This window comes from Piliocolobus tephrosceles, chromosome 9 (genome assembly GCF_002776525.5).
Source record: "Piliocolobus tephrosceles isolate RC106 chromosome 9, ASM277652v3, whole genome shotgun sequence".
In the NCBI taxonomy this organism is placed as follows: domain Eukaryota; kingdom Metazoa; phylum Chordata; class Mammalia; order Primates; family Cercopithecidae; genus Piliocolobus; species Piliocolobus tephrosceles.
Window position 1 is genome coordinate 23,338,595 of NC_045442.1, and position 26,016 is coordinate 23,364,610.

General features: G+C 36.7%; 1 protein-coding gene across 4 annotated transcripts in view; it reads right to left on the minus strand.

Annotated features, from left to right (window-relative positions):
* Window positions 1-26,016, minus strand: part of MXI1 (MAX interactor 1, dimerization protein) — an 83,128-nt gene that overhangs the window by 26,242 nt on the left and 30,870 nt on the right. For 2 of the 4 annotated variants that reach the window (XM_026446678.1, XM_026446680.2), the window contains exon 3: window positions 18,133-18,162. The exons of the other annotated variants lie outside the window; for them this stretch is intronic. In XM_026446678.1, the coding sequence (XP_026302463.1) occupies window positions 18,133-18,162 (30 nt within the window). The remainder of the gene's footprint in view (window positions 1-18,132; window positions 18,163-26,016) is intronic. 4 annotated transcript variants of the gene reach the window in all.

Here is a 26,016-nt window from a genome sequence, read left to right on the forward strand (position 1 = left end):
CATAAAAGCTGCAATTAAAACACAGCGTAACTATCTAGTGGACTCAGTCAGCACAGCTCTGATTTCCAACGCTTAGAAACTCTGCAAGCAAAAAATAAACAGCAGACATGTCCTAGAATTAGGAATGGTGCTTGGCAGATTATCAAAGCAGGGAGGACATTATTTAAAAGCTACTTTTATTGTCTAAATGGTTAGGAAGAAAGATTCCAACATACTGACCTGCAGCTACTTTCTCTTCAGATTGTTTATAGACAAATATTTTAGATGAGCTAAGCTGAGCTCCTTGTTTTGTGTAAGAGCAGTGTGCTCTTTCCTCCTGGTATATGGCTCACTCCATCCAGTGATCACTAGAGCCTATTAAAGTGACTGATGAGATACAACAATATAATATAGTTATAACCACAAAACCAGATTTCTGGAGCCTGAGCAAATACAAACTTGTCAGAGAATACAAAAAAAAAAAAAAAGTGGCCAGAAGTTATAGCACAATAACGTTTACCAGATTAACTACATTTCCGTAGAAGTCGATGGTGGCCGGGCGCGGTGACTCAAGCCTGTAATCCCAGCACTTTGGGAGGCCGAGACGGGAGGATCACGAGGTCAGGAGATCGAAACCATCCTGGCTAACACGGTGAAACCCCGTCTCTACTAAAAATACAAAAAAAATTAGCCGGGCGAGGTGGCGGGCACCTGTAGTCTCAGCTACTCGGGAGGCTGAGGCAGGAGAATGGCGTGAACCCAGGAGGCGGAGCTTGCAGTGAGCTGAGATCGCGCCACTGCACTCCAGCCTGGGCGACAGAGCGAGACTCTGTCTCAAAAAAAAAAAAAAAAAAAAAGGAAGTCGATGGTAAGCAGTTTTCCAAAAGGGACAGGGTCCTGAATGTTCCTGAGCATTTAAATTTCAGAATTTGTATCTGTATCTATCCATATGAGTGTGTATATGTGTACACACAGCTTTGAGGAATGTGTTTGTAATATATGCACAAATATATGTTTCTTAGGGCAAATTCTAGTCTTATATATTTACTACTTATCAAAGTACTTCATTATAAGTTAAAACCTTATTATAGCTACAGTACCATGTATTATAATAATCTTTAGATATTTACAAAGTACCAAATTTTAAATGAAGTGAGATTCTAAGCTGATTTTTCCTGCTGGTCTTTCATTTCGTGTGTATGTGTGTCTCAAGTGTTATAAATATGTATATATGTATGTATGTGTGTGTGTATATATATATTATATATATGTTTTATATATATACACACATATACACCTGTATCAAGGAAAATGCTTCAGAAACAGTAGAGTAACAACTAAGTTTCTAATATGCCAATAATTACTGAACTCAAAAATTCACAAAACTGTACAAAACTTTACATGTAAGCAGGGATTTCAAAGATTATCTAGAGCTCCTCCTTTAATAGCCAAGAAAAGCAAGACCCCAAGAAGTTGTATAACTTACACAACATTCACAGTCTATCAGCAGTAGAGATGAACGGAAAAATTATGTCTTCTGACTTCTGGTATGATACTCAAGTCAATGCATTACATATCTCTCAAGGGTCATCTGTGTTGGATTCTGGGTATCGTTTTGACAATTTGGCTCCAAAATCATGTTTAGTATTAAAACCTGTCTTTCTCCATTGGCGTTTCCCAAAATAACAACAAAACAAGGAAGTCATTTACTTATGAGTTAAGTTCCAACTTTTCTTGATTTAGAAGATGTGAGTATAAGCAATATGTCATGTGTTTGTCATAGTGCTGATTAATTATTTTCAAACAAATTTGCCTTAAAGAACTGGTTAGCTAGTAATCAGATTAGGAAATTCTGTTGTCATTATTGAATCCTAGTTTAGACCTAAAGTTTTTCACTAGTAACTCGGGACTTTCACTGTCATGGGGTTGACATTATTTACTAGAATAAACAGAAAAAGATAAGCAAGCTGGGCGCAGTGGCTTAAGCCTGTAATCTCAGCACTTTGGGAGGCCGAGACAGGCGGATCACGAGGTCAGGAGATCGAGACCATCCTGGCTAACACAGTGAAACCCCGTCTCTACTAAAAAAATACAAAAAACTAGCCGGGTGTGGTGGCGGACGCCTGTAGTCCCAGCTACTCAGGAGGCTGAGGCAGGAGAATGGCGTAAACCCAGGAGGCGGAGCTTGCAGTGAGCTGAGATCCGGCCACTGCACTCCAGCCTGGGCGACAGAGCGAGACTCTGTCTCAAAAAAAAAAAAAAAAAAAAAAGAAAAGAAAAAAGAAAAAGATAAGCAAGCAGAAAAGAATTACCCTCTTCCTCAAAACAGCTGAAATATATCAAAAAATCTGAATCTCTTCATTTTTAGAATATAAATGCAAGGTACTAACAAAGTCTCCCATCTAATAAAAAGACAGATTTCTTACCGATTTTCCTCTTGGCATGCTTTAATTGCCAAAATTTGTACCAGAATAGAAATTATCTTTAAATGAAGAAGATTCTAGTCTAAGGAAAACTATTTGAATTGTGCTTACTATTCAACTTTCAATATTTATCACAGCATTTACAATGGACAAATTCCTTTACAATATGCAGCAAAAGAATCTGGCAAAATAACATACTGCCTTAAAGTCTAGTAGGATTCTCCTGTGTAATTATTACAAGCATCAGTACTAAAGGTATAGTCAGTTTATGAATCAAACACATTCCTTAAAGCTGCATATAAAATAAATTTATATTGCATCATCTAAAATATCTCAAGAAAATCTATTAATTAAAACTCTTCCTGTTGTTTTTTTAAATTACAAATTCATAGTTTGAGAAGAATTGTTTTCTTAAACAAGTTACAGCTTAAGTTAGGCACTCTGCAATCACTTGCACAAAAAGCTACCTCAACTTCGCTATAATATACCATGTCAATAATTCAAGGTCTCACTTATTTGTTTACTTCTATACATAATTTTAGAAGCTGAATTTCAAGTTATAATACTTCTGATTATTTTTTAAGATCTCATGATCTCATTTCTTCCTACACATCAGTTGTAGAATTGCTTCAAACTTTAATAATTGGATAGCTGAAATACTAAGAACACTTGGTTCCTATAATTCAGTCTTTGTCTCTGAATGAGCCTCTGTCACCTTGTTGTATATGTAACCTAGGTCAGGGAGAAGAAAGCTCAGTCTTGAACTATTTCTAACAAAAGTCAGTATAGAAACTGTGAATCTACCTAGACAGAACTGCCATAACTTCATTGTACAGACTGCATTTTAGATGTGTAATTTTATCCTGGCTACATTTCCTCTATTTTATCTCTAAAACCTGCATATTACTTCATCTTTATCTCATATAGCATTCAATTATAACTCTAACAGGTGCCTATCTCTGCCCTCTGACAACTATTTTTAGTTGGTCTACAGTTTTCAGTATTTCTATCCCTATAGAAATTACAGTTAAAATATTCATTTACTTGCATACAAAAAGAAATACATGAATTATATGTCTCTCTGACAAATGATACTATTCTTCATACTGTTTGATATTAATTTACATATTTATCTGGTTCCTAAGAAAATTCAAGTAAATGGGTGTCCCCTACTTTCTAAGAGTCTCATAAGAAAATTCAATTCAATGAGGGATCCCTACTTTCCAAGACATAGTCACTTTTTAAGTGTTCTACAGTAACCCTCTATAATTAAGCCCTGCAATTGGACTCCTACTGTCTAAAAAAGTGCAAAGAATATAATTATCTTCTTCAGGACTTTTCCAATAATTAAAAGTATGGGTGTCAGTTTTCTACCTTTAGGTTAAAAATGGGAAGTAACCACCATTTTTATCTGCCAGAAATAAAATCCAGAAAACTGGATCAGTAGCTACTTCCTGATCACTGGACAATGTTGTTTCTCCTTTCCTCCACAACTATACTCCTTTAATTTTGTTGTTATAACAAATATAATCAAGTTATATTCCATTATATCTTAAAGGAAATTTATAAAACTAGTAAATTCTTTCAATATCTGGTCTTAATTTTGTTAGATTTCACTGTTATTTAGAAATCCTTGAAACCTATACCACCCCCCTATTTTTTTTTTTTCCAGTCCAGAGGGTTTTTGTTTGCTTGTTTGTTTTTTAAACACCCATTATGCCATGAATTCACAGGGAATAGGTTCCAGCAGCTCAGGTATCTTTCCACTGGTTCTTATAAAGTACGCTTCTCTGGATGGAGCAGTCTGGTGCTTCAGCTGAACCCAGAAATGTTTCTCTTTGGCTTCTTTTTCTGTTTTCCTTCATGCATTTCAGGAAGCTATCCCAGTTCTTAAAGTGCTTAAAAAATATGCTCAATATACATTAATTCTCTTGGCAAGAATCTTGCCCTTCACAGTGGCTCATGCCTGTAATCTCAGCACTTTGGGAGGCCAAGGCAGGTGGACCACTTCAGGTCAGGAGTTCGAGACCAGTTTGGCCTAGATGGCAAAACCCCATCTCTACTAAAAATACAAAAACTACCAGGTGTGGTGGTGGGTGCCTGTAATCTCAGCTACTTGGGAGGTTGAGGTAGGAGTACCACTTGGACCACCTGGGAGGCAAAGGTTGCAGTGAGCCAAGATCGCACCACTGCACTCCAGCCAGGGCAACAGAGCAAGACTCCGTCTCAAAAAATAAATAAATAAATAACTTGCCCTTAACTTGTTTGTGTACAACAATGCTAATAGCATGCTCGCAGTCTTCCAGTTTTGCCATGGTAATATTTGTGGACTTTTTTCTGAACAGTACCCATTCCTTTGATGTTTATAATATCATCTTTCTTGCAGAATCGCATGTCTGTGGCCAAAGGAACAATTCCATGTTTTCTAAAAAACCCAGAGAACATATATCAGGAGTCTCTCTCTTTCCCTTTATGTTTGTTATTTTGGTAAATTACTGGAAGATGGTAGTTCCAGCTAAAAGAAAGGTATATTCTTTTCATATGCTAAATTGAGCCTAATCTTTCTCCATTATTAAATACTCATACCACATTACATACTGGCACCACATAATATATTGAAAACTTACCTGTGGTTAATTACATATCTTAAGTAATTGCAAAGTGTTGAGCCATCTGTGCAGTGCCATCAGCTGATGATGAGATTATCAGTTTTTTTAAGTGCCAAACTGCAAACTCAATGGACTTTTCAAGACCTTTCTCCGATCAGTGTGGTTAACTGGTATGATGAATGGATGACTACAAAGTTGGTGAGCAACCCTAGATGGTCATCTTAGTAATTGTGAAGTGGTATCTTATAGTTTTGATTCATATTTCCCTAATGACTACTAATATTAAGCATTTCACATGTATATTGGCCATTCCTTTTTTTTTTTTTTTTTTGAGACGGAGTCTCACTCTTTGCCCAGGTTGGAGTGCAGTGGCACAATGTCAGCTCACTGCAACCTCTGCTGCCCAGGTTCAAGTGATTCTCCTGCCTCAGCCTCCCGAGTAGCTGGGATTACAGGCATGTGCCACCACACCCGGCTAATTTTGCATTTTTAGTAGCGATGGGGTTTCTCCATATTAGTCAGGCTGGTCTTGAACTCCCGACCTCAGGTGATCTGCCCGCCTTAGCTTCCCAAAGTGCTGGGATTACAGGCACGAGCCACCACGCCTGGCTCACTTTGATAAATTCTAATGTATCTATTTTTTTCTTTTGTTGGTTGTGTTTTTGGTGTCATATGTAAGAAACCAATGCCTAATGCAACATCACAAAAGATTTACTTTTTTTTTTTTTTTTGAGACGGAGTCTTGCTGTCGCCCAGGCTGGAATGCAGTGGCCGGATCTCAGCTCACTGCAAGCTCCGCCTCCCAGGTTTACGCCATTCTCCTGCCTCAGCCTCCCGAGTAGCTGGGATTACAGATGCCTGCCAACTCGTCTGGCTAGTTTTTTTTTTTATTTTTTTATTTTTTAGTAGAGACAGGGTTTAACCATGTTAGCCAGGATGGTCTCGATCTCCTGACCTTGTGATCCGCCCGTCTTGGCCTCCCAAAGTGCTGGGATTACAGGCTTGAGCCACCGCACCTGGCCACAAAGATTGACACTTATGTTTTATTCTAAGAATTTTATTATCTCTTAAATTCAGGTCTATGATCCATTTTGAGTTTTGTGTATGGTGTGAGGTAGGGATCCAACCTCATTATTTTGTATGTAGGTATCCAGTTGTGTCAGCTCTACTTGTTGAAAAGACATTACATTGTCTTGTGATCCTTGTTAAAAATTAGTTGACCATAAATGTCAGAAATTCTTTCTACACGCTCAACTCTATTCCACTAATCAGTAAGTCTATTCTTTGGTCAGTTCCATACTGCCTTGATTGCTGTAGTTTTATAGTGAGATTTGAAATCAGGAAATGCAAGCTCTCCAACTTTATTTGTTTCAAGATTGTTTTGGTTATTCTGGGTACCTTATATTTTCACATGAATTATAGGACCAGCTTGTCAATTTCTGCAAAAGAAAACAAAGGAAACTGGAACTTTCATAGGGCTTGCACTGAATGTGTAGATCAATTTGGAGAGCATAGCCATCTTAACAATATTAAGTCTTCCAATCCATGAGCACAGGGTATCTTTTCATCTATTTAGGTCTTCCTTAATTTATTTCAAAAGTATCTTGTATTAATAGTTTTCAGTGTACAAAGCTTTCATCTTCTTGGTTACATTTATTCCTAGGTATTTTATTCTTTTGGATGCTATTGTACATGCAATTATTTTCATCTTACTTTGCCCAATCCATCAGAAGATTCACTATCTATGGCAGATACAGCCTTATGAAATGTATTTCTGAAATAATAAAGAAAGTTGAAATCATACCTTGGTCCAATGGACTGCAGAATGGATGCTGTGTTAGCATACATGAAAACAGCATTAATATCCTTGTACATCTCCATCAGAGCTCTTGAGTAACCAGGTGTATTGTCAATGAGCAATAATTTTTTTAAAAAAAATTCTGAGTAGTAGGTCTCAACAGTAGGCTTCAAACAGTAAACTATGCTATAAACGATGTACCGTCATTCAGGCTTTACTGTTCCATTTACAGAGCACAGGCAGAGGAGATCTGGCCTCGTTCTTAAGGGCCTAGAATTTTCAGAATGGTAAATGTGTACTGGCTTCAACTTCAAGTCACCAGCTGCATTAGCCCATCAGCCCCTATTAAGACAGTCAGCCCAGTCTTTGAAACTTTGAAGCCAGGCATTGACTTCTCTTCTCTATGACTTCTGCTGTAGCTATGAAAGTCCTGGATGACATCTTCTTCCAACAGATGGTGGTTTCATCTACTTTGAAAACCTGTTGCCACCTTCACTGATTATTCTAGCTAGATTTTCTCAATAATTTGCTATAGCTTCCACCTTAGCACCTGCTGCTTCACTTTGTACTTTTGTTATGGAGATGACTTCTTTTCTTAAATCTCATGAACCAAACTCTGCTAGCTTCCAACTTTTCTTCTGCAGCTTCCTCCCTTCTTAGCCTTCATAAAATTGAATAGTGTTAGGGCCTTGCTCTGGATTAGGCTTTGGCTTAAGAGAATGTTCTGGCTGGTTTCTATCCAGACTACTAAAAGTTTCTCCATATCACCCATAAGGCTGTTTCACTTTCATATTTGGATGTTCACCAGAGTAGCACTTTTAATTCCCTTTAAGAACTTTTCCTTTGCATTCACAACTTGGCTATTTGGCATAAGAGATCTAGCTTTCAGTCTGTCGTGGTTTTTGACATGCCTTTCTCACTAAGCTTAACGATTTCTAGCTTTAAATTTAAAGTGAAATACACGTGACTCTTCGTTTCACTTGAACACTTAGTGGCCTCTGTAGGGTTATTAATTGGCCTAATTTCAATATAGCTGTGTCTCAGGGAATAGGGAGGCACCAAAAGAGGAAGAGAGATGGGACAACAGCCAGTCGGTGAAGCCATCAGAACACACACAACATTTATTAAGTCTGCATCTTATATGGGCATGGTTTGTGACACCCTATAACAATTACAATAGTAACATCAAAGATTACAGATCCACAGATCATCATAACGCATACAATTATAATAAAGTTTAAAATATTGCAAGAATTACCAAAATACAACACAGAAACACGAAGTGAACATATGCTGTTGGAAACTGACTTGCTTGACACAGGGTTGCCACAAACCTTCAATTGCTAAAAAATGCAGTATCTGCAAAGTGCAATAAACGAAGTATACCTGTACATAAGATTATGATATCTGCAAACAGAAATGGTTTTACCTCTTTCTTTCCAATCTGGATGCCTTTTATTTATGTATTTTTTTTCTTATCTAACTGCCCTGGATAGAACCTCCAGTACAATGTTGAGTATTAAGTCATGAAAGTTGACATCCTTATTTCTGATCTTAGGGAGAAAGCATTTAGTTTTTTACCATTACAAGTGCCATAAGCTGTGGGTTTGTTATTAATGCTGTTTATCAGGTTGAGAAAGTTCAAACTGAGACATACTAATACCCTTTGCATCCTAGTAAAAACCAAGGCTAAAATGGGATTTTGACTGAACTTTTCAAAATTACAGTACCCAATCTAAAACCATAGACTTCTAATCCAGCTGAAGTTATAGGTTAATTTTAAACCTACAATAAAGGTTTGACTTCCCTAACCCTGCAACTTGACTTTAATGCAAGCAAATACCCTTTAAGTACTATTAGTTGGGGTAAGAGTTTTAAAGAAAGTTCTGCCAAACCAATGTTTTCTTTCCTACTAACAAGTGAACATTCTTTTTCTAGAATGTGCACACCGTGTTTTTAAAAAAAAAAAAAAAAAAAAAAAAAAAGGTCCTTTTTAAACAAGTATCTTAAAAGCACAAAAAATAGGCAGTGAAAACCATTTCAGTTTAATTCGATCCCATTTGTCAATTTTGGCTTTTGCTGCCGTTGCTTTTGGTGTTTTAGACATGAAGTCCTTGCCCATGCCTATGTCCTGAATGGTACTACCTAGGTTTTCTTCTAGGGTTTTTACGGTATTAGGTCTAACATTTAAGTCTCTAATCCATCTTGAATTAATCTTCGTATAAGGAGTAAGGAAAGGATCCAGTTTCAGCTTTCTACTTATGGCTAGCCAATTTTCCCAGCACCATTTATTAAATAGGGAATCCTTTCCCCATTTCTTGTTTCTCTCAGGTTTGTCAAAGATCAGATGGCTGTAGATGTGTGGTATTATTTCTGAGGACTCTGTTCTGTTCCATTGGTCTATATCTCTGTTTTGGTACCAGTACCATGCTGTTTTGGTTACTGTAGCCTTGTAGTATAGTTTGAAGTCAGGTAGCGTGATGCCTCCAGCTTTGTCCTTTTGACTTAGGATTGTCTTGGCAATGCGGGCTCTTTTTTGGTTCCATATGAACTTTAAAGCAGTTTTTTCCAATTCTGTGAAGAAACTCGTTGGTAGCTTGATGGGGATGGCATTGAATCTATAAATAACCTTGGGCAGTATGGCCATTTTCACGATATTGATTCTTCCTATCCATGAGCATGGTATGTTCTTCCATTTGTTTGTGTCCTCTTTTATTTCACTGAGCAGTGGTTTGTAGTTCTCCTTGAAGAGGTCCTTTACATCCCTTGTAAGTTGGATTCCTAGGTATTTTATTCTCTTTGAAGTAATTGTGAATGGAAGTTCATTCCTGATTTGGCTCTCTGCTTGTCTGTTACTGGTGTATAAGAATGCTTGTGATTTTTGCACATTAATTTTGTATCCTGAGACTTTGCTGAAGTTGCTTATCAGCTTAAGGAGATTTTGGACTGAGACAATGGGGTTTTCTAAATATACAATCATGTCATCTGCAAACAGGGACAATTTGACTTCTTCTTTTCCTAACTGAATACCTTTTATTTCTTTCTCTTGCCTGATTGCCCTAGCCAGAACTTCCAACACTATGTTAAAGAGCTTCTGCACAGCAAAAGAAACTACCATCAGAGTGAACAGGCAACCTACAGAATGGGAGAAAATTTTTGCAATCTACTCATCTGACAAAGGGCTAATATCCAGAATCTACAAAGAACTCAAACAAATATACAAGAAAAAAACAGACAACCCCATCAAAAAGTGGGGAAAGGATATGAACAGACATTTCTCAAAAGAAGACATTCACACAGCCAACAGACACATGAAAAAATGCTCATCATCACTCGCCATCAGAGAAATGCAAATCAAAACCACAATGAGATACCATCTCACACCAGTTAGAATGGCAATCATTAAAAAATCAGGAAACAACAGGTGTTGGAGAGGATGTGGAGAAATAGGAACACTTTTACACTGTTGGTGGGATTGTAAACTAGTTCAACCATTATGGAAAACAGTATGGCAATTCCTCAAGGATCTAGAACTAGATGTACCATATGACCCAGCCATCCCATTACTGGGTATATACCCAAAGGATTATAAATTATTCTACTACAAAGACACATGCACATGTATGTTTATTGCAGCACTATTCACAATAGCAAAGACTTGGAATCAACCCAAATGTCCATCTGTGACAGACTGGATTAAGAAAATGTGGCACATATACACCATGGAATACTATGCAGCCATAAAAAAGGATGAGTTTGCGTCCTTTGTAGGGACATGGATGCAGCTGGAAACCATCATTCTTAGCAAACTATCACAAGAAGAGAAAACCAAACACCGCATGTTCTCACTCATAGGTGGCAACTGAACAATGAGATCACTTGGACTCGGGAAGGGGAACATCACACACTGGGGCCTATCATGGGGAGGGGGGCGGGGGGAGGGATTGCATTGGGGAGTTATACCTGATATAAATGATGAATTGATGGGTGCTGACGAGTTGATGGGTGCAGCACACCAACATGGCACAAGTATACATATGTAACAAACCTGCACGTTATGCACATGTACCCTAGAACTAAAAGTAAAATAAAAAAAAAAAAAAATAATAATAATAATAATAAAAAGCAAAAGCAAAGCAAAAGCAAAAAAAAAAAAAAAAAAAGAAAACCATTTCAGATATGCTCTTCCTGCCAAGGAATCCTAAATTAGTCTGATGATGTACCAAGAGAAAACACTGCCTAACCTCAGTCATAAAGATTTACTTTTACATTTTGTTCTAAGATAAGGTAGACCAAAACCATCACTCTGTTAAAACATCCATGTAAAATGGGGACATAATAGGCAGTATAGACAAAAAAAAAAATTATATTCATTATCATGTCCAAATAATTGGAATAAACAGAACTAATCCATCAAAAATTCTAACACAAAAAATTTGAAATTTTTTACAGGATTCTTGTCTACAAGTATAAATAAATCTTTTCCTTGTAAAAATGCTTACCATTTTCAAGTCATGGGATGAGAAAGGAATAAAGATCCCACAAGTACAGCAAAAACTCCATCAGATAAAGTGTTCTCCTTTATAGAATTACTTATCCTTATCTTAGTGCACTGTATGATATCCTAAAGGACTAAATGAGTCCATACACTTCTAAAAAAGTAGGATAAACTCTGGCATGGTAAAAATCCTTTAAGCTGTTCTCACTTATTAAGTTTTCTCATATAATTTATTTACATTTTAAGAATTCATTAAATTTTCTATTTGCCTATCATAAAATTATTTTATCAGGTCAACTGAACTCTCAAGAGTATATATCTTCATCACTTTTCACTGAAGTCATTATAATGTGAAAACATGTTGATTATAAATCTACTATCACATATAATTTTTTATGCAATGAATTTTTACTAAATGACTGCTATGTCCTTGGGTAAATAAGACAAAGTCCTGCCTTCCTGAAACTTATATTTTAGTGAAAGAAGTCAGACAGCATAAATGAATAAATAACTCAGACAGATATACATGTTAAGGTGACATAAAAAGTAATGCGATAGAGTGTGACCAGGAGGTAATGATTATTCTCTAATCAGATGACCTGAGAGTTGAGAACTAAATAACGATGAAGAACTAGAGCAGGGCTTTCCAAGCAGAAGGAACAGCAAGTGCAAAAGTCCTAAGATGGAAATGATCACGCTGTGTTTAAAGAAAAGAGAGGAAGCAATGTCAGAAGGGCTACAGGAGATAAGGGATAGAGTGGTGCACTTTGCAGGCCACAGATTTTATCTAACTGTAGTGAGAAGCCAGTGGAGGACTGTAAACAGAGAAATGACTCAATTTGATATATTCTTTGAGAAGATCACTTTTTTTTTTCCTTGCTGTTGTAGGCACTGAGAGAAGATAACTTTTGCAGCTATGTGAAGAAATAAGTAGTACCAATTAACAGAAAATAATTTTTTATTTACAGTGTTTCTTAGATCTTTGTCTTTCTTTCTGTTCCCAATTCTATCACCTGAGTGCTGACTCATATCTTTTTACTATATGGATTACTTCAAAAAGCATCCAAACTGGTCTCCCTGCTTCTATAGCTAGATTGTACTTTTTTTAATGCTTTGTACATGCCTATCTCTTTGCTTCAAAAGCCTCAAAAATTCACCACTGACAATAAAATAAAATCCAAATTCCTTGGCATTCAGTAACATTCCACAGTCTAATTCCAAACCACCTTTTCAGCCTCGTCTTCCACTACTAATCTGATAAGACTCTGCTATTTAACTCAATATGGTCTACTCACTCCTTCCTGAACACAGCTTACAATGCTACATTCCTGCTTCCACGGCTCTACTCACACTGACTCCTTTCTGTATTCTTTTCTTATATTCAAATTATCTCTCTTCTTCATGGCTCAGTATACATTCTCCTTAACTACCCACAGTAGTAGGTTTTGACTATGACGCACAGGATTTTATATCACAATCCAGTATACACAAGTTTCACAATTCCATGTTTAACTTTACTTCATGCAGTGTACTTTGGTGTTTTCTTCAATTTCTTTTTCAAAATGATTCACTAAATGATCACATAGACCACTAGTGAGTTTCAATTTTCAGTATGAGAAACACTATTAGTGTACCCTTCTAGACATTTACTGGTAACTTAACTAGATCATGATATTGAAAGATGAAATATAAATACCAAACTATAATGACCTTAACCTTAGAATAGAATAGGTATCTTATACTTCATTTGATCTATCATGATGCCACTTACAGTATTTATTAATTGTTGCTGAAGAGAAAGATTGATATTAACCATAACTCTCATATTCATGATCAAAAAGGATGATTAGAACTGTTTTGTGTTCATATCCATCTTGTTTCAAATTGTAGCTATGATGATAAAATGGCCAGTTTTTGACACTTTGACTCAAACTTTCAGCCTTTCTACCTTACAGAATTATGTAACAGCCTTGCACAGTGGAGGCACACAGTAAGAACTCTATAAATGCTAATTGCCATTTTCCCCTCAGAGGTATGTGAAAGTCCCTATATGGAGAACACCTATTATCACTCACTAGACATCCTTTTCTTTTTTTATTTTAACAAATATTTAGTCACTTCTCCTCTGCCTAGGAAGACATTATTAGTCCAGTGTTTTCTTTTGGCCCTTCTAGCACTAAGGTTCTTGACCATCAGAGTCCTGTTAAAGTTGTTGATTTTATTTTTTTTTAGACAAGTCTTGCTCTGTTGCCCAGGCTGGAATGCAGTGACATGATCTTGGCTCACTGCACCCTCTACCTCCCAGGTTCAAGCAATTCTTGTGTTTCAGCCTCCCAAAAAGCTGGGATTACAAGGATGCACCACCATGCCTGGCTAACTTTTGTAATTTTGGTAGAGATGAGGTTTCACCATGTTGGCCCTGCTAGTCTCAAACTCCTGGCCTCAAGCAATCCGCCTCCCTTGGCCTCCCAAAAGTGCTGGGATTACAGGCTAGAGCCACTATGCCTGGCCAGAGTTTTTGATTCTTTCTAAAACATCATCAGCAATTTGAATTTAAAAAATGAAAAAACAATGAGGCAATCTAAAATCTGTACTGATACTGAATTGTGTCTTCTCTGGCAAAGGACCCAACCTGTAAGATAAGCCAATGGGCAAAGTAATATCTTAATTCTTCAATCTCAAAGTCTCATTAAGTTTTCTATGAGATGATTCACACAGGTTCCTGAGGAATGCAGAACATCTGAAGTATTTTGCTTCCCCTCCATCTCCTAGGCCTATTATGACCTGTTGTGGGCCTAGGCGGACAGGGTTGGTACACAGGTAACAAATGCTCTGAACCATCTAGAGCAGACTCAGTATAACCAATAAGGAGTTGGGCAGAAAACAGCTCCCAAGACCTATCCAAGAAGAAAATCGGAATTTCTCTATCAGTCCTGAAACTACCTAGAGCTCCCTAATGGGCTATAGGAATCCTGGGGTAATTGTGGATCACAACCAACTACTCTGGGCCTGTCAAAACCCAAATCTCCACCACTAGACTTCCCTTGGAGATCTAGTAGTATGAACCTCAACATCTGGTGGCTATTATATCTTTTAGGCCAGATCCCAGGGCTTCAACAATTTTAGGGCTTTGTTTGAGATAGCTATCTGGAAATACTTGGCCATTCATCAGCAATTTAAAATCACCTACTCCAAATCTCACTGCATTTGCTCCAATAAAAAAAAACACTAACTCAGGCCGGGCGCGGTGGCTCAAGTCTGTAATCCCAGCACTTTGGGAGGCCGAGGCAGGTGGATCACAGCTCAGGAGATCGAGACCATCCTGGCTAACACAGTGAAACCCCGTCTCTACTAAAAATAGAAAAAAAATTAGCCAGGCATGGTGGTGGGCACCTGTAGTCCCAGGTGCTCGGGAGGCTAAGGCAGGAGAATGGTGTGAACCCAGGAGGCGAAGCTTGCAGTGAGCTGAGATCACGCCACTGCACTCCAGCCTGGGTGACAGAGCAAGACTCCGTCTCAAAAAAAAAAAAAAAAAAAACACTGACACAGAGAAGCTTATATCCAAGATTTCAGAACCACGCTAAAAAGGAAAAAAGCAATTTCTGACACGAATATGTTATATAAAGTGACAAATTTTAAAGAACGTGAATTACTTCGGGAATGTCTTTTCAGAATGAAGACAAAACTAATCTTTTGATAGTGAGTTACTGTCTTCATATAACGTCACACTCAAAGGCATATCAAAGGTAAAGTCAAAATTCTATTTATTTTAAAGGATGCCAAAGCTAGATTAACTTTTCTTTCTTTAACATGTCAAATAAAAATGATGCCTTGGTAAAGAGGACTGTTAAACAGAACTGGATGGGGGCTTTAAAACATAAAAACAATATAGGCTTAAATTTTTAAAATATTCCTGAGCCACCTTCTTGCTAAACCACCTCCCCATCCTATGTCTACCAGTATTTTTGTTTTTTGCCAGACCACCACTGGTAACTTTCCAGTAGTGGGGTACAGATTATTATTCTAAATTTGAGTTTTATTTTTGTTGATAAAAATCCCTTCTAAAAACAAATATATCTTGGAAAAGTTAATTCTATATCATCTTTCGATGAAGCCTCAGGGGACAGCAAGAGGAAAAGGAGTAAAGAGAGAGGGGAAGAAATAATTTGAGAAATAAACAATGTCTATTAGTCCTCTGGGCTAATAAAGAATATCTGTTAGCACTTCCAAAGCTATTAAAAGAAGATAAGGAAATCACGCCTTTAGTGAAGTAAGGTAGGGTAAGAAACCAGTCTAAAAGTCTTATATCTAAGTAAATAAAATAGGAACAAATGATTTTTATTGGAGATTACACACAGCCCAGGTAATAAAACCACACATGGTATACCTGTGCCACAGCTAGATGCTAGATTAAACAACTTATATGGCATACCAAAGTAATACTATGGGTGATGCACACATCTTCTGTGAGGGTTTTTAAAAAGTTTATCAATGAGTCAGAAAGAATCTGCAAAATGCATTCAACAAAACTGAATCAAAGATTTTTAAAGCTCCATTCCAAATAGTTACTAAGAGTCTCTACTCCAGTGTTAATGGTTTTCGCCAGGTTTCCAATGAGGGTCTCCCAACGACCACATTCAAATGAAATAACTATAAAAGCCACGTGTTTATCAATATTTAATCCATGGGCCCAAAACATACTCTATGATCTAATTTAGAGTAAACTTCAATTTAAGGTTTTATTTTTAGGATCCTCAGAACTTTCATTTCTCAGTCTTTTTTCTTATGTTTAACATAGCCAGATATGTCTTTCCTTTATCCAGATCTTAATAAATCAGAAATAAAAAAGCAGAAAAGAGATTCTTTAAAACGAAGGAGTTTCTACCACTAACTACACCAAAATGTCTTTGACTCGACCACTCAACTTTGAGCTCCAGTTTTATCCTTCACTCAATATGAGAGCCACTGTCTCCTATACATGCCTCAAATGCTAGGCACTGAGGATACAAAATTGAACAAAACAGAATCTTTGCATTTGGGGCATAGTCATTTGGCAGAAAGAGACATACGAACAAATAATTACAATGCTAACTATTCAGCCTTACAATAGGAGACAAGAACAGAGTATTGTGCAAACAAAGTAGTAACAGCCACTGAGTCTGCCTAAAAGACTATGCTAAGCCTTTTCAAGGGGATTTGACATTTAAACTTACTTGCAATGAGGCAGTTAGGTTAGTCAATCTATTTTGTGTTAAAGGGAGGACAAAAAGTTGAAGATCATGAGATCTTATTTGTCAAAAACAGCTGGTACATGTGATTTCAGTTTGTTATTAATCTCTTTTTTTTTTTTTAAGACAGGGTCTCACTCTGTCACACAGGCTGCAGTGCAGTGGCATGATCATGGCTCACTGCAACCTTCAACTCCTGGGATCAAGTGATCCTCTTGCCTTAACCTCCTGAGTGGCTGGGACTGTATGCCACCACACCCAGCTAATTCATTTTTATTTTTTTGTAGAGATGGAGGGTGTCTCACTTTGCTGCCCAGGCTGGTCTCGAACTCTTTGCTTCAAGCGATCCTCTCACCTGGGCCTTCCAAAGCGTTGGAATTACAAGCATGAGCCACCATGCCTGGCTGCTATTAACCTAATCACTATACCAAAAAGAAAGTATTTTACTCTTACAATTCTTATGTTCTCTTCCAAACTTGTCCTCTTCTTCTCTTTCCTCAATTAATAGTAATACCATCTAAGATTCAACTATCCATAGCTAACTAATCACCAATTTCTATTGACTCTATTCCATACTCTTTACTTTGTCTACTTCTATCTCAATGGCCACCATCATCTCTTACCTAGATTACTGTATGGTCTTAAAAAGCATCTTTATGCCTCTGGTATCCCTTCTCCCAACCAACCAATTCTTCAAACTGTAGCCAAATGATATTTCCAAGAAACAGGCTGATCAAATGATAACCCACCTTAAAATTATTTAACTGCTCCCTATGGATCTCAGGAAGTCTAAACTCTTCGGCATGGTAGACAAGACTCTTCAATACCTGGCATGCTTCACTTCATGTTACAATCTTTTGTAGTCATACTGAACCCTTTTGCAGTTTCCTCAGTATACACTGCTCACTCACCATCCTCTGCAGACTTTCCAAGACTCCCTTCAAAAAGGAATCAGGTGACCTTCCAAAATATCTTTCAGTACCATCCAGTACCTTCTGCTTCTCCATTACCATACTTGCCACATTATATAGTACTTTAATTACCTGTCTTTCCTTTACAAAGTTCTGAATTCCTTAAGGAAAGGATAAAAACTATCTTATATATTCTTATATTTCCTATATAAAGCATTCTGCCTGCCTGGCACTGACATACAGCTCATATTTGATAAATAGTTGTTGAATGCATGAATAAATGAATGAATGAATGAATGAACGAACAAATTACAAAGAAAGAAAAATTCAATGCCCTCCAATTTGTAATGCTTATTACCTACTCTTTAAAAATACTACCCTTTAGCAAAACCACATTTAAACCATGAGTTTTTAATAATTAACTAGTTTTCAGAGACAGAATTAAAGGCTACACCCAAAACTCAAATTCGAATAAGCTTTAAAAATGTATTTACGTTTTCTAGCTGCTATAAGCTTACTATTTAAGTCATTTTTTGGAGAAAATACATATGTATCAGACTCACAATAAGCTGTACATCTGAAAAGTAAAATTACAACTACATATGCACTATTACATTATTTTCACAGGTAAAATGGTGAGTTTGCTTTTAAACATAAGCGAAAGCTGCACCTCATCACTGACTCACCGATTCTTTTCCAGCTCATTGTGTGTAGATCTAAAAGAAAAAAAAAAAAAAGCATTAGCCATGCTTTGTTGATAAAAGCTATAGAAAGACAGGAGGTTATGCTACACCCAATGGATGTATTTAACAATGCAATATATGGTCAGACTTCTATAAGCTCACTCATCAAGAGGAAATAGTCTACATTCATTAAGATTGCTTATTCAAATATAGTATTTTCAGTTAACAACTCTAAATATTCTGCATAAAAGTAATACTAGCACATGTTCTCCCTACTTCTAGCATCCTAGATTTTGTTAATCTGTAGATGTTATATAAGAAATTTTAAACATAATCCTGTTTCTGTTTAAAAAAAAAAAAAAGTGTCTGTACTTCCATGTTCTCCTCTATCTCCATCTACCCACTTCTAAACAGAGAAAAAAAAGTTTTGGCTAGCATAGAAGCCGAAAAAGGCTTGCCTTACTGCTAAGTGATACAGGCAAATCCAAGTCTTCCCACCTTATTTTGTGAAACAAAAACAAGAAAAAGTTATACATGAAAGAAAAATATACTAATATAAAGAAAAAACAGGGCCGGGCGCGGTGGCTCAAGCCTGTAATCCCAGCACTTTGGGAGGCCGAGACGGGCGGATCACGAGGTCAGGAGATCGAGACTATCCTGGCTAACATGGTGAAACCCCGTCTCTACTAAAAAATACAAAAAACTAGCCGGGCCCGGTGGCGGGCGCCTGTAGTCCCAGCTACTCGGGAGGCTGAGGCAGGAGAATGGCGTAAACCCGGGAGGCGGAGCTTGCAGTGAGCTGAGATCCGGCCACTGCACTCCAGTCTGGGCGACAGAGCAAGACTCTGCCTCAAAAAAAAAAAAAAAAAAACATAATAAGCCAGGCAAGATGGCTCACGCCTGTAATCCCAGCACTTTGGGAGGCCGAGGCGGGCAAATCACAAGGTCAGGATAGCCGGGCGCGGTGGCGGGCACCTGTAGTCCCAGCTACTCATGAGGCTGAGGCAGGAGAATGGCGTGAACCCGGGAGGCGGAGCTTGCAGTGAGCTGAGATTGCGTCACTGCACTCCAGCCTGGGCGACAGAGCGAGACTCCGCCTCAAAAAAAAAAAAGCAAAAACATATTAATAAAATCAAGAAACATGTTTTACAAGACTGGATAATTCGAAATGTTAGCAATGGCTATTGTTTTGCTTTGGTGCCTTTTCTTCATTTTGCTTCTCATTATTTATTTTAAATGATGCCATCTATTGAACAAGCACAGCATCTGGGGAACAGTGGGATAAGCAGTTAATATTTCTTATTTTATCCCTAAAACAACCTTTGTTTTATAAACAAGAATACTGAAGCTCAGAGAAGTCAAGAAATATACTCCTATCCCAAGAGTATAAAGTGGCAGCCATGATTTAAATCCAGGTCTATCTTAATAATCCTCAAATCTTAACCATTCAGTGAGAAGCAATACTGAATAGAGGTTAAGGGCACAGACTCTAAGGCCAAACTGCCTGAGTTCAAATACTGTATGGCCTCAGTAAAGTCCCTCCATTTCTCTGTGCTCGGTTTCCTTATCTATGAAATAGGAAAAATAACAGTATTTGCCTCATATGATTGTTATAAGGATTAACAAGTTTACGCTAAATAGCAAAATATAATGAACTCTAAAGTTAGCTACTATTAGAATTATACTAGTTCCCTGGAATTAACATGCGTTACTTTTGCAATAACTTAACATTAACAACAATAGGAATTTTGTGAAGGACAATTTAAATTCCTGTCACTAGAACTAAAACTTTCATCATTTTGTAGATTCTGGTTAATGTCAAATGCTTAAAGAATATTAATTGCTTTAATCTGATTATTTCAATGGATATTTAATAATCAGATCCTCAAACCTTAAAATTAAGAGTGCTTTTGCTGGTCTCGTAATTTGTGTAAATTTTATCCACTGTCTTAGCTCAAGGGCCAAAAGACTTCTTTGAGTTACTGTCTCCTATCCACCTTTTGCTTCATGAGTAATTTCATAAAGTCTAAGAGACATGAGATTAAAAAGACTGATACTCATTTTAAAAAATATTGTCTTAACAAAAGGACTTCTCCTTTGAGGGAAGTAAATAGAGTCTTAGGATGTTTCAAGAATTCAGATAGAAGAAACTATAAAAGCATAGTCAGAAATCTTTGTTTAACAGAGACTCAGAGCTCAAAATTCAATAAATTACAACCACAGTGTGCCTTTATCACCATAAAAGTGTTTATTTAAAATTTTGTTAATCTTTGTTTGAATTAAATGTTAAAGTAAACCAGTTAAGTTAGAAGAGGGAAAAGGCCTATTTAAAGAGGTTTAGAAGAAAAAAATCATTCAAAATTGGAGTAAAGAATCAATAATAAGATTCCCCACCCCCACTAGTGAGCCAGTTTTGTTTTAATTGCCTCTCTCTGAGAAGAAAACTAAAAACAAAACAAAAAGACAATGCACATATAAAATACTACAGTAAGTAATAAATGGAAACATTGTATTTAGAGAAGAGTAGACTATTTGCCATAGACTTACTCTAAACAGCCATAAACTTATTCTAAACAGTCTGGCAATCGCACTGACAGCCATCAGCGCAAGAGATAATATACTCGACAATAACCAATTGTTGAATTCCAATATTATATTGAGTCTATTATCAGAGCTAGCTCCAAAAGATCATAATCTGACCCACTGCTGTGAACAAAATTAAAACAGCGGGTTCTTCCTGCCTGTCAAACAGACATTTCTTTATTATCTTTTTTTAAAGAAAATGATAGCTAAGATTATGAACCTTTTCACCAAACCAGGAAATGCATGCCGCATTTAATTATACCACCAGCAAAATTTAGCAAGATTTTCAAATAACAAGAACCTTTTCACCAAACCAGGAAATGCATGCCACATTTAATTATACCACCAGCAAAATTTGGCAAGATTTTCAAATAACAAGAAGCAAAAATGATCATAAATATACAAATCATTACCATGTTGCCATGTTCTTCCAATTTTTTTAAAAAAGCATCAATAGTGTTTACTTCTGTTTTGATGGGTTTTTACCTGTAATATCAAGTCAACAAATACTGAGAACCTTCAGTGTTCAAGGCTGTCTTACAGTGCAGGAAATCAAAGACCGTCTCCATTGGGTAAATTAAGATATGTTTAGCAATAATTATAACTGAAGGCAAAATAAATATACAAAGAAAGGTACAAAGTATTGTGGGAGTTCAAAAGAGACAGTTTTACTTCCAAATGGCACTGTAAGAAAAACTTCAGAAAAGGGTGGCATTTGGTCTAAGGCTTAAATGATAGGTACATTTGCTACTAGTAGAGTCTGAAACTGTTAAGGAGATGCCATTCCAAGTGGAAGGGATAAGATAAGCAAAAAAGTAGAGTTGTGAAGTCCAAAGCAAAACCAGCAAACAACACAGAGAGATTATAAAGACCCATGGTGTTAGAGAAAGTCAGTCCTGAATCTAAATATTAACTCTGTCACTCACATTAGCTGTGTAACTTTGGGACAAATTATTTAACCTCTCTGGTTTAGTTTCCTCATCTGTAAAACTGGACTATTACACATGCCTCAGCCAGGTTACTGTGAGAATCAGAGAAACATATGTAAAAACATCTAGCTCCCAATAAATATTTAATAGACGTTAGCTATTGTTAGCTGTTAGTATTTTTATTATTTTTTTAAAAGACTAAAATTATGCTACCCAAAACGTTATTAACTATACTACATGGGACAACAAATTGATAGATTCTCAGTAACACTTTGAATTAGCCTGGAAATAAGCAAACGACAACCATAACAATGGAAAGAGAAACTGAACAATAGGTGACTGAAGCTACTTGATCATTTAGTCAGCTGTGAGGACAGTACAAGGTTTAGGAGTATATTACAGAGAGAGATGCCTAATTATATGTACACGGAGAAAGTAATCCAAACAGCAGAGGCGATAAACAAGTAATTAAACGTATCACACGCTAGCACATTCAGAAACAACCCCTTTGCTTCTCTGAGCTATGTGTCCAACCAAGCCCTTCCAATAATGTTCCACTGAAATATTCAATTACGATAAATTCCCTATGTAAGGCTGAGATGTTCTGAATAACCCATCTAGTTAGCCCACTTTTCTTCTCCCAATAAAATGCACCTCTGAAAGCAAACACTAATGAACTGTGTCTTCCTTTCAAACACCCTTACCCTGAATGCTTAACAACTTCCAATGACAGAGAAAAAGACATGTCTATCATTTCATCACTGAATCACAGGTAATATTTTTCACAAACAGCATCCCTTTAAGAGAGGCATCCTAATGTATTCCCTATTTGAATGGGAGTCATTATCTACGAAATGTGACTACCTTAACCAGATATGTGACTTTTCATTGACTACAACACAGCTCCAATACATAAACTTGTGATTATTTAGGGTGTAGTTTGGTGGTAGTCAAAGAAATGAACCATAGAATTGAAACTATACGAAATGGTACAGTTTGGCTCAAGCTCAGTACCATCGTGGAAAGAAAATAAAAACCCCTACTCCAGAATTCCAATACTCTCTTCTAGCAAAAGAAAAGATTTCTAATTTTGCTGAATTAATGAGCCAAACTCCTACACTTTGTTAATATTATCATTTGGCCGGGCGCGGTGGCTCAAGCCTGTAATCCCAGCACTTTGGGAGGCCGAGACGGGTGGATCACGAGGTCAGGAGATCGAGACCATCCTGGCTAACACGGTGAAACCCCGTCTCTACTAAAAATACAAAAACTGGCCGGGCGAGGTGGCGGGCGCCTGTAGTCCCAGCTACTCGGGAGGCTGAGGCAGGAGAATGGCGTAAACCCGGGAGGCGGAGCTTGCAGTGAGCTGAGATCCGGCCACTGCACTCCACGACAGAGCGAGACTCCGCCTCAAAAAAAAAAAAAAAAAAAAACCATTATCATTTAACTTACTTTCTAATCCTGAAGTGCCTCACACATTGCCCTCCACACAATGAAAAGAACACATTCTACGAAGCTAAATTCTAACTGGTATCCTAAAGCTTACAATTCTTATACATATACGTAGAGGGCAAGAAAAACAGAAAATTTTAGCTACAGTAGAGTAAATATCTCTCAAGGATGTACCAAAGGGGTTGAGATTGAAAATATACTGGGATTAGCGGAATAGTAAAACTTCTATTTATTATTACTCTTCTTTTAAGATGGTAATTTTGTGCATCTGTTTCCATCAAAAAGTACATCTCATTTTAAAAACCATTAAAAACAGTAAAAGCTGAATACTGTAAACTTTTAGAAAAAATGCCTCATAAGAAATATATTGCTTCTTTCTTAACAATGACAAAACCATTACCACCACAATAACTAAGCCCCAAACAGCAAGTATCTAAACAAGATGCACAACAATAACTACAATCAAAAACCTTTTTCCTTAAAACTTACATATCAAAGCTGGATATATGTATACTTCGTGACTAAGTATTTCCACTTACAGGCATATACCAAACCAATATATGTTTACAGGTTCACCAAAGGACATACAAAAGAATGCTCGTATAGAACTATTCATACTGGCCCCAAACTGGAACCATTCATCAATAGCAGAATGCATAAACTGTGAAACATTCATACAACGTAGTATTATACAGCAATGAGAATAAACTAACTACAACTATTGTGCAGTAACATGGATTAATCAACACAATTTCAACATAATGTTGAATGAAAAAAGCCAAACACACACGAAAAGTACACACTACGTAACTCCATTCACATAAAGTTCAAAACTGGTAAAACTAAACTATGACATAAAAAGTTAGAATTAAAAAAAAAAAAAGTTGGAATTGCAGTTACCTTGGGGAAGGGGTGACAGTGATTGGAAAAGTCAGGAGGGGGTTTCTGAGATTTGTAATATTTCTTTGCTTTTGTAAAAATGCATTGAACTGTACACACAATTTGTATGCTTTTTTGTATGTACATTTTACTTTGGTAAACAGGAAAAAAATTTTTAATAGCATACAAACTGAATTCTTTAAAAATCAATTCTTACTTCAAATATAGCAAACACCCTAATGTAAGTCCTTGACAAATCTTTTGGCATACTACGTAAACATCTCAAAGAAATGTGCTTTGTAAAGGGTAATTTTTAACAAATCTAAAAGTACTGAAATCATACACAGTAAGTTCTCCAATCACAATGAAATTTAATTAGAAATCAGCAACAGTAAGCTAATTAGAAAAATCCCAATATTTGGAACATAAATCACAGCTCAAAGAACAAATTGCAGAAAAATTAGAAAATATTCTAAACTTAATGACACAACATATCAAAAGTTGTTGAATGTAGCTAAAGCAGTGCTTAAACACAACTGTTTAGCTTTAAATCCTTCTGTTGGGAGGGTAGTGTCCAAAATCAATGATCCAAGATTCCATCTTAAGAAAGTAGAAAAAGGAACAAACTAAACTGAAAGAAGTTGAGCAATGGTTCTCAACTGTGAGCAATTTTGCCCACCAAGACATCCGACAATGTCTGGAGATATTCTGGTTATGCCAACTAGGAGGAGGCTACTGGCATTTTGTAAGGAGATGCTAGGGATGCTGCTAAACATCCTAATATGCACAAAACAGAATTATCTGACCCCAAATGTCAAGACTGCTAACGCTGAGAAACTGAAGTAGAGAAATATAATAAAAACCAGGGACAGGAATGAAAGAAATAGAAAATGAGAAATAGTGAAAATCAGTAAAATTGAAAGCTGACTTTTAAAAATCAATATATTGATAAACTACCTCTAAGGCTGATGAAGAATAAAAGACAAAAATTACAATACAAAAACAGTATCAAGAGTGTGCATCATTACAGATTCTATATACATCATACATTAAAAGGATAAGAGAATATCATTAACAACTTTATGCCAACAATTGTCCAGATCATCTAAATTTGATAACTTAGATGATATGAACAAATTTCTTGAAAGATACAAATGATCAAAACTGGCTCAAGAAGAAACAGAAACTCTGAATTGCCTTTCATCTATTAAAGAGATTAAAATCATAATTAAAAAAAAAAAAAAAAACTTCCCACAAAGAAAACTCCAGGCCTGTAAGTTCTCCATTAGCAAATTTTACCAGGCATTTAAGGAATAAATAAAACCAATCCTACATAAAATATTTGAAAAAATAAAGATAGAGGGAACACTTTCCAAATCATTTTATGAGACCAGTATTAGCCTGATACCAAAACCTGACAAAGAAATTACACAGAAAACAAACAAAACAAATACTAGTATCTCTCATGAACATAGACACAAAAATTCTAACAAAATATTGCCAAATTGAACCCAATAATATACAGAAAGTACCCTAGTTCTTGGGACAGAGCTTCTAAAACCTTGAAATTTTCTGAGTAATTAGGAGTGTCTTCATTATTCATGGTGAGTCTTTGGACCACACCTGAGTTTATGCCAAGGAGAGATAACTCAGGATAGGGGCTGGTCACATCAGAAAGACCAACCATGTGATTAGAGGGTTGGGGCTTTGAGTCACTGATTCTGGCCCAACACAGGGGAGAAAAGTACTGGGAACTGACAACCGTATAACCACTGATTCAATCAATCATGCTTATGTAGTAATATCCCAATAAAAACTCTGGAACCTGAAACTTGGGTGAGTTTTATGGTTGGTAAACATATAAATGTGCCAGGAGGGTAATGCATCCTGATTCCATGGAAAAAGCACAGAAGCTCTGTGTCCAGGGTCCTCCCATACCTCACTCTCTGTGTCTGTGCATTTGGCTGGTCCTGATCTGTATCATTTACAATAAAACTTGTAATTATAAGCCTAGCAGCTGGGCATGGTAGCGCATGCCTATACT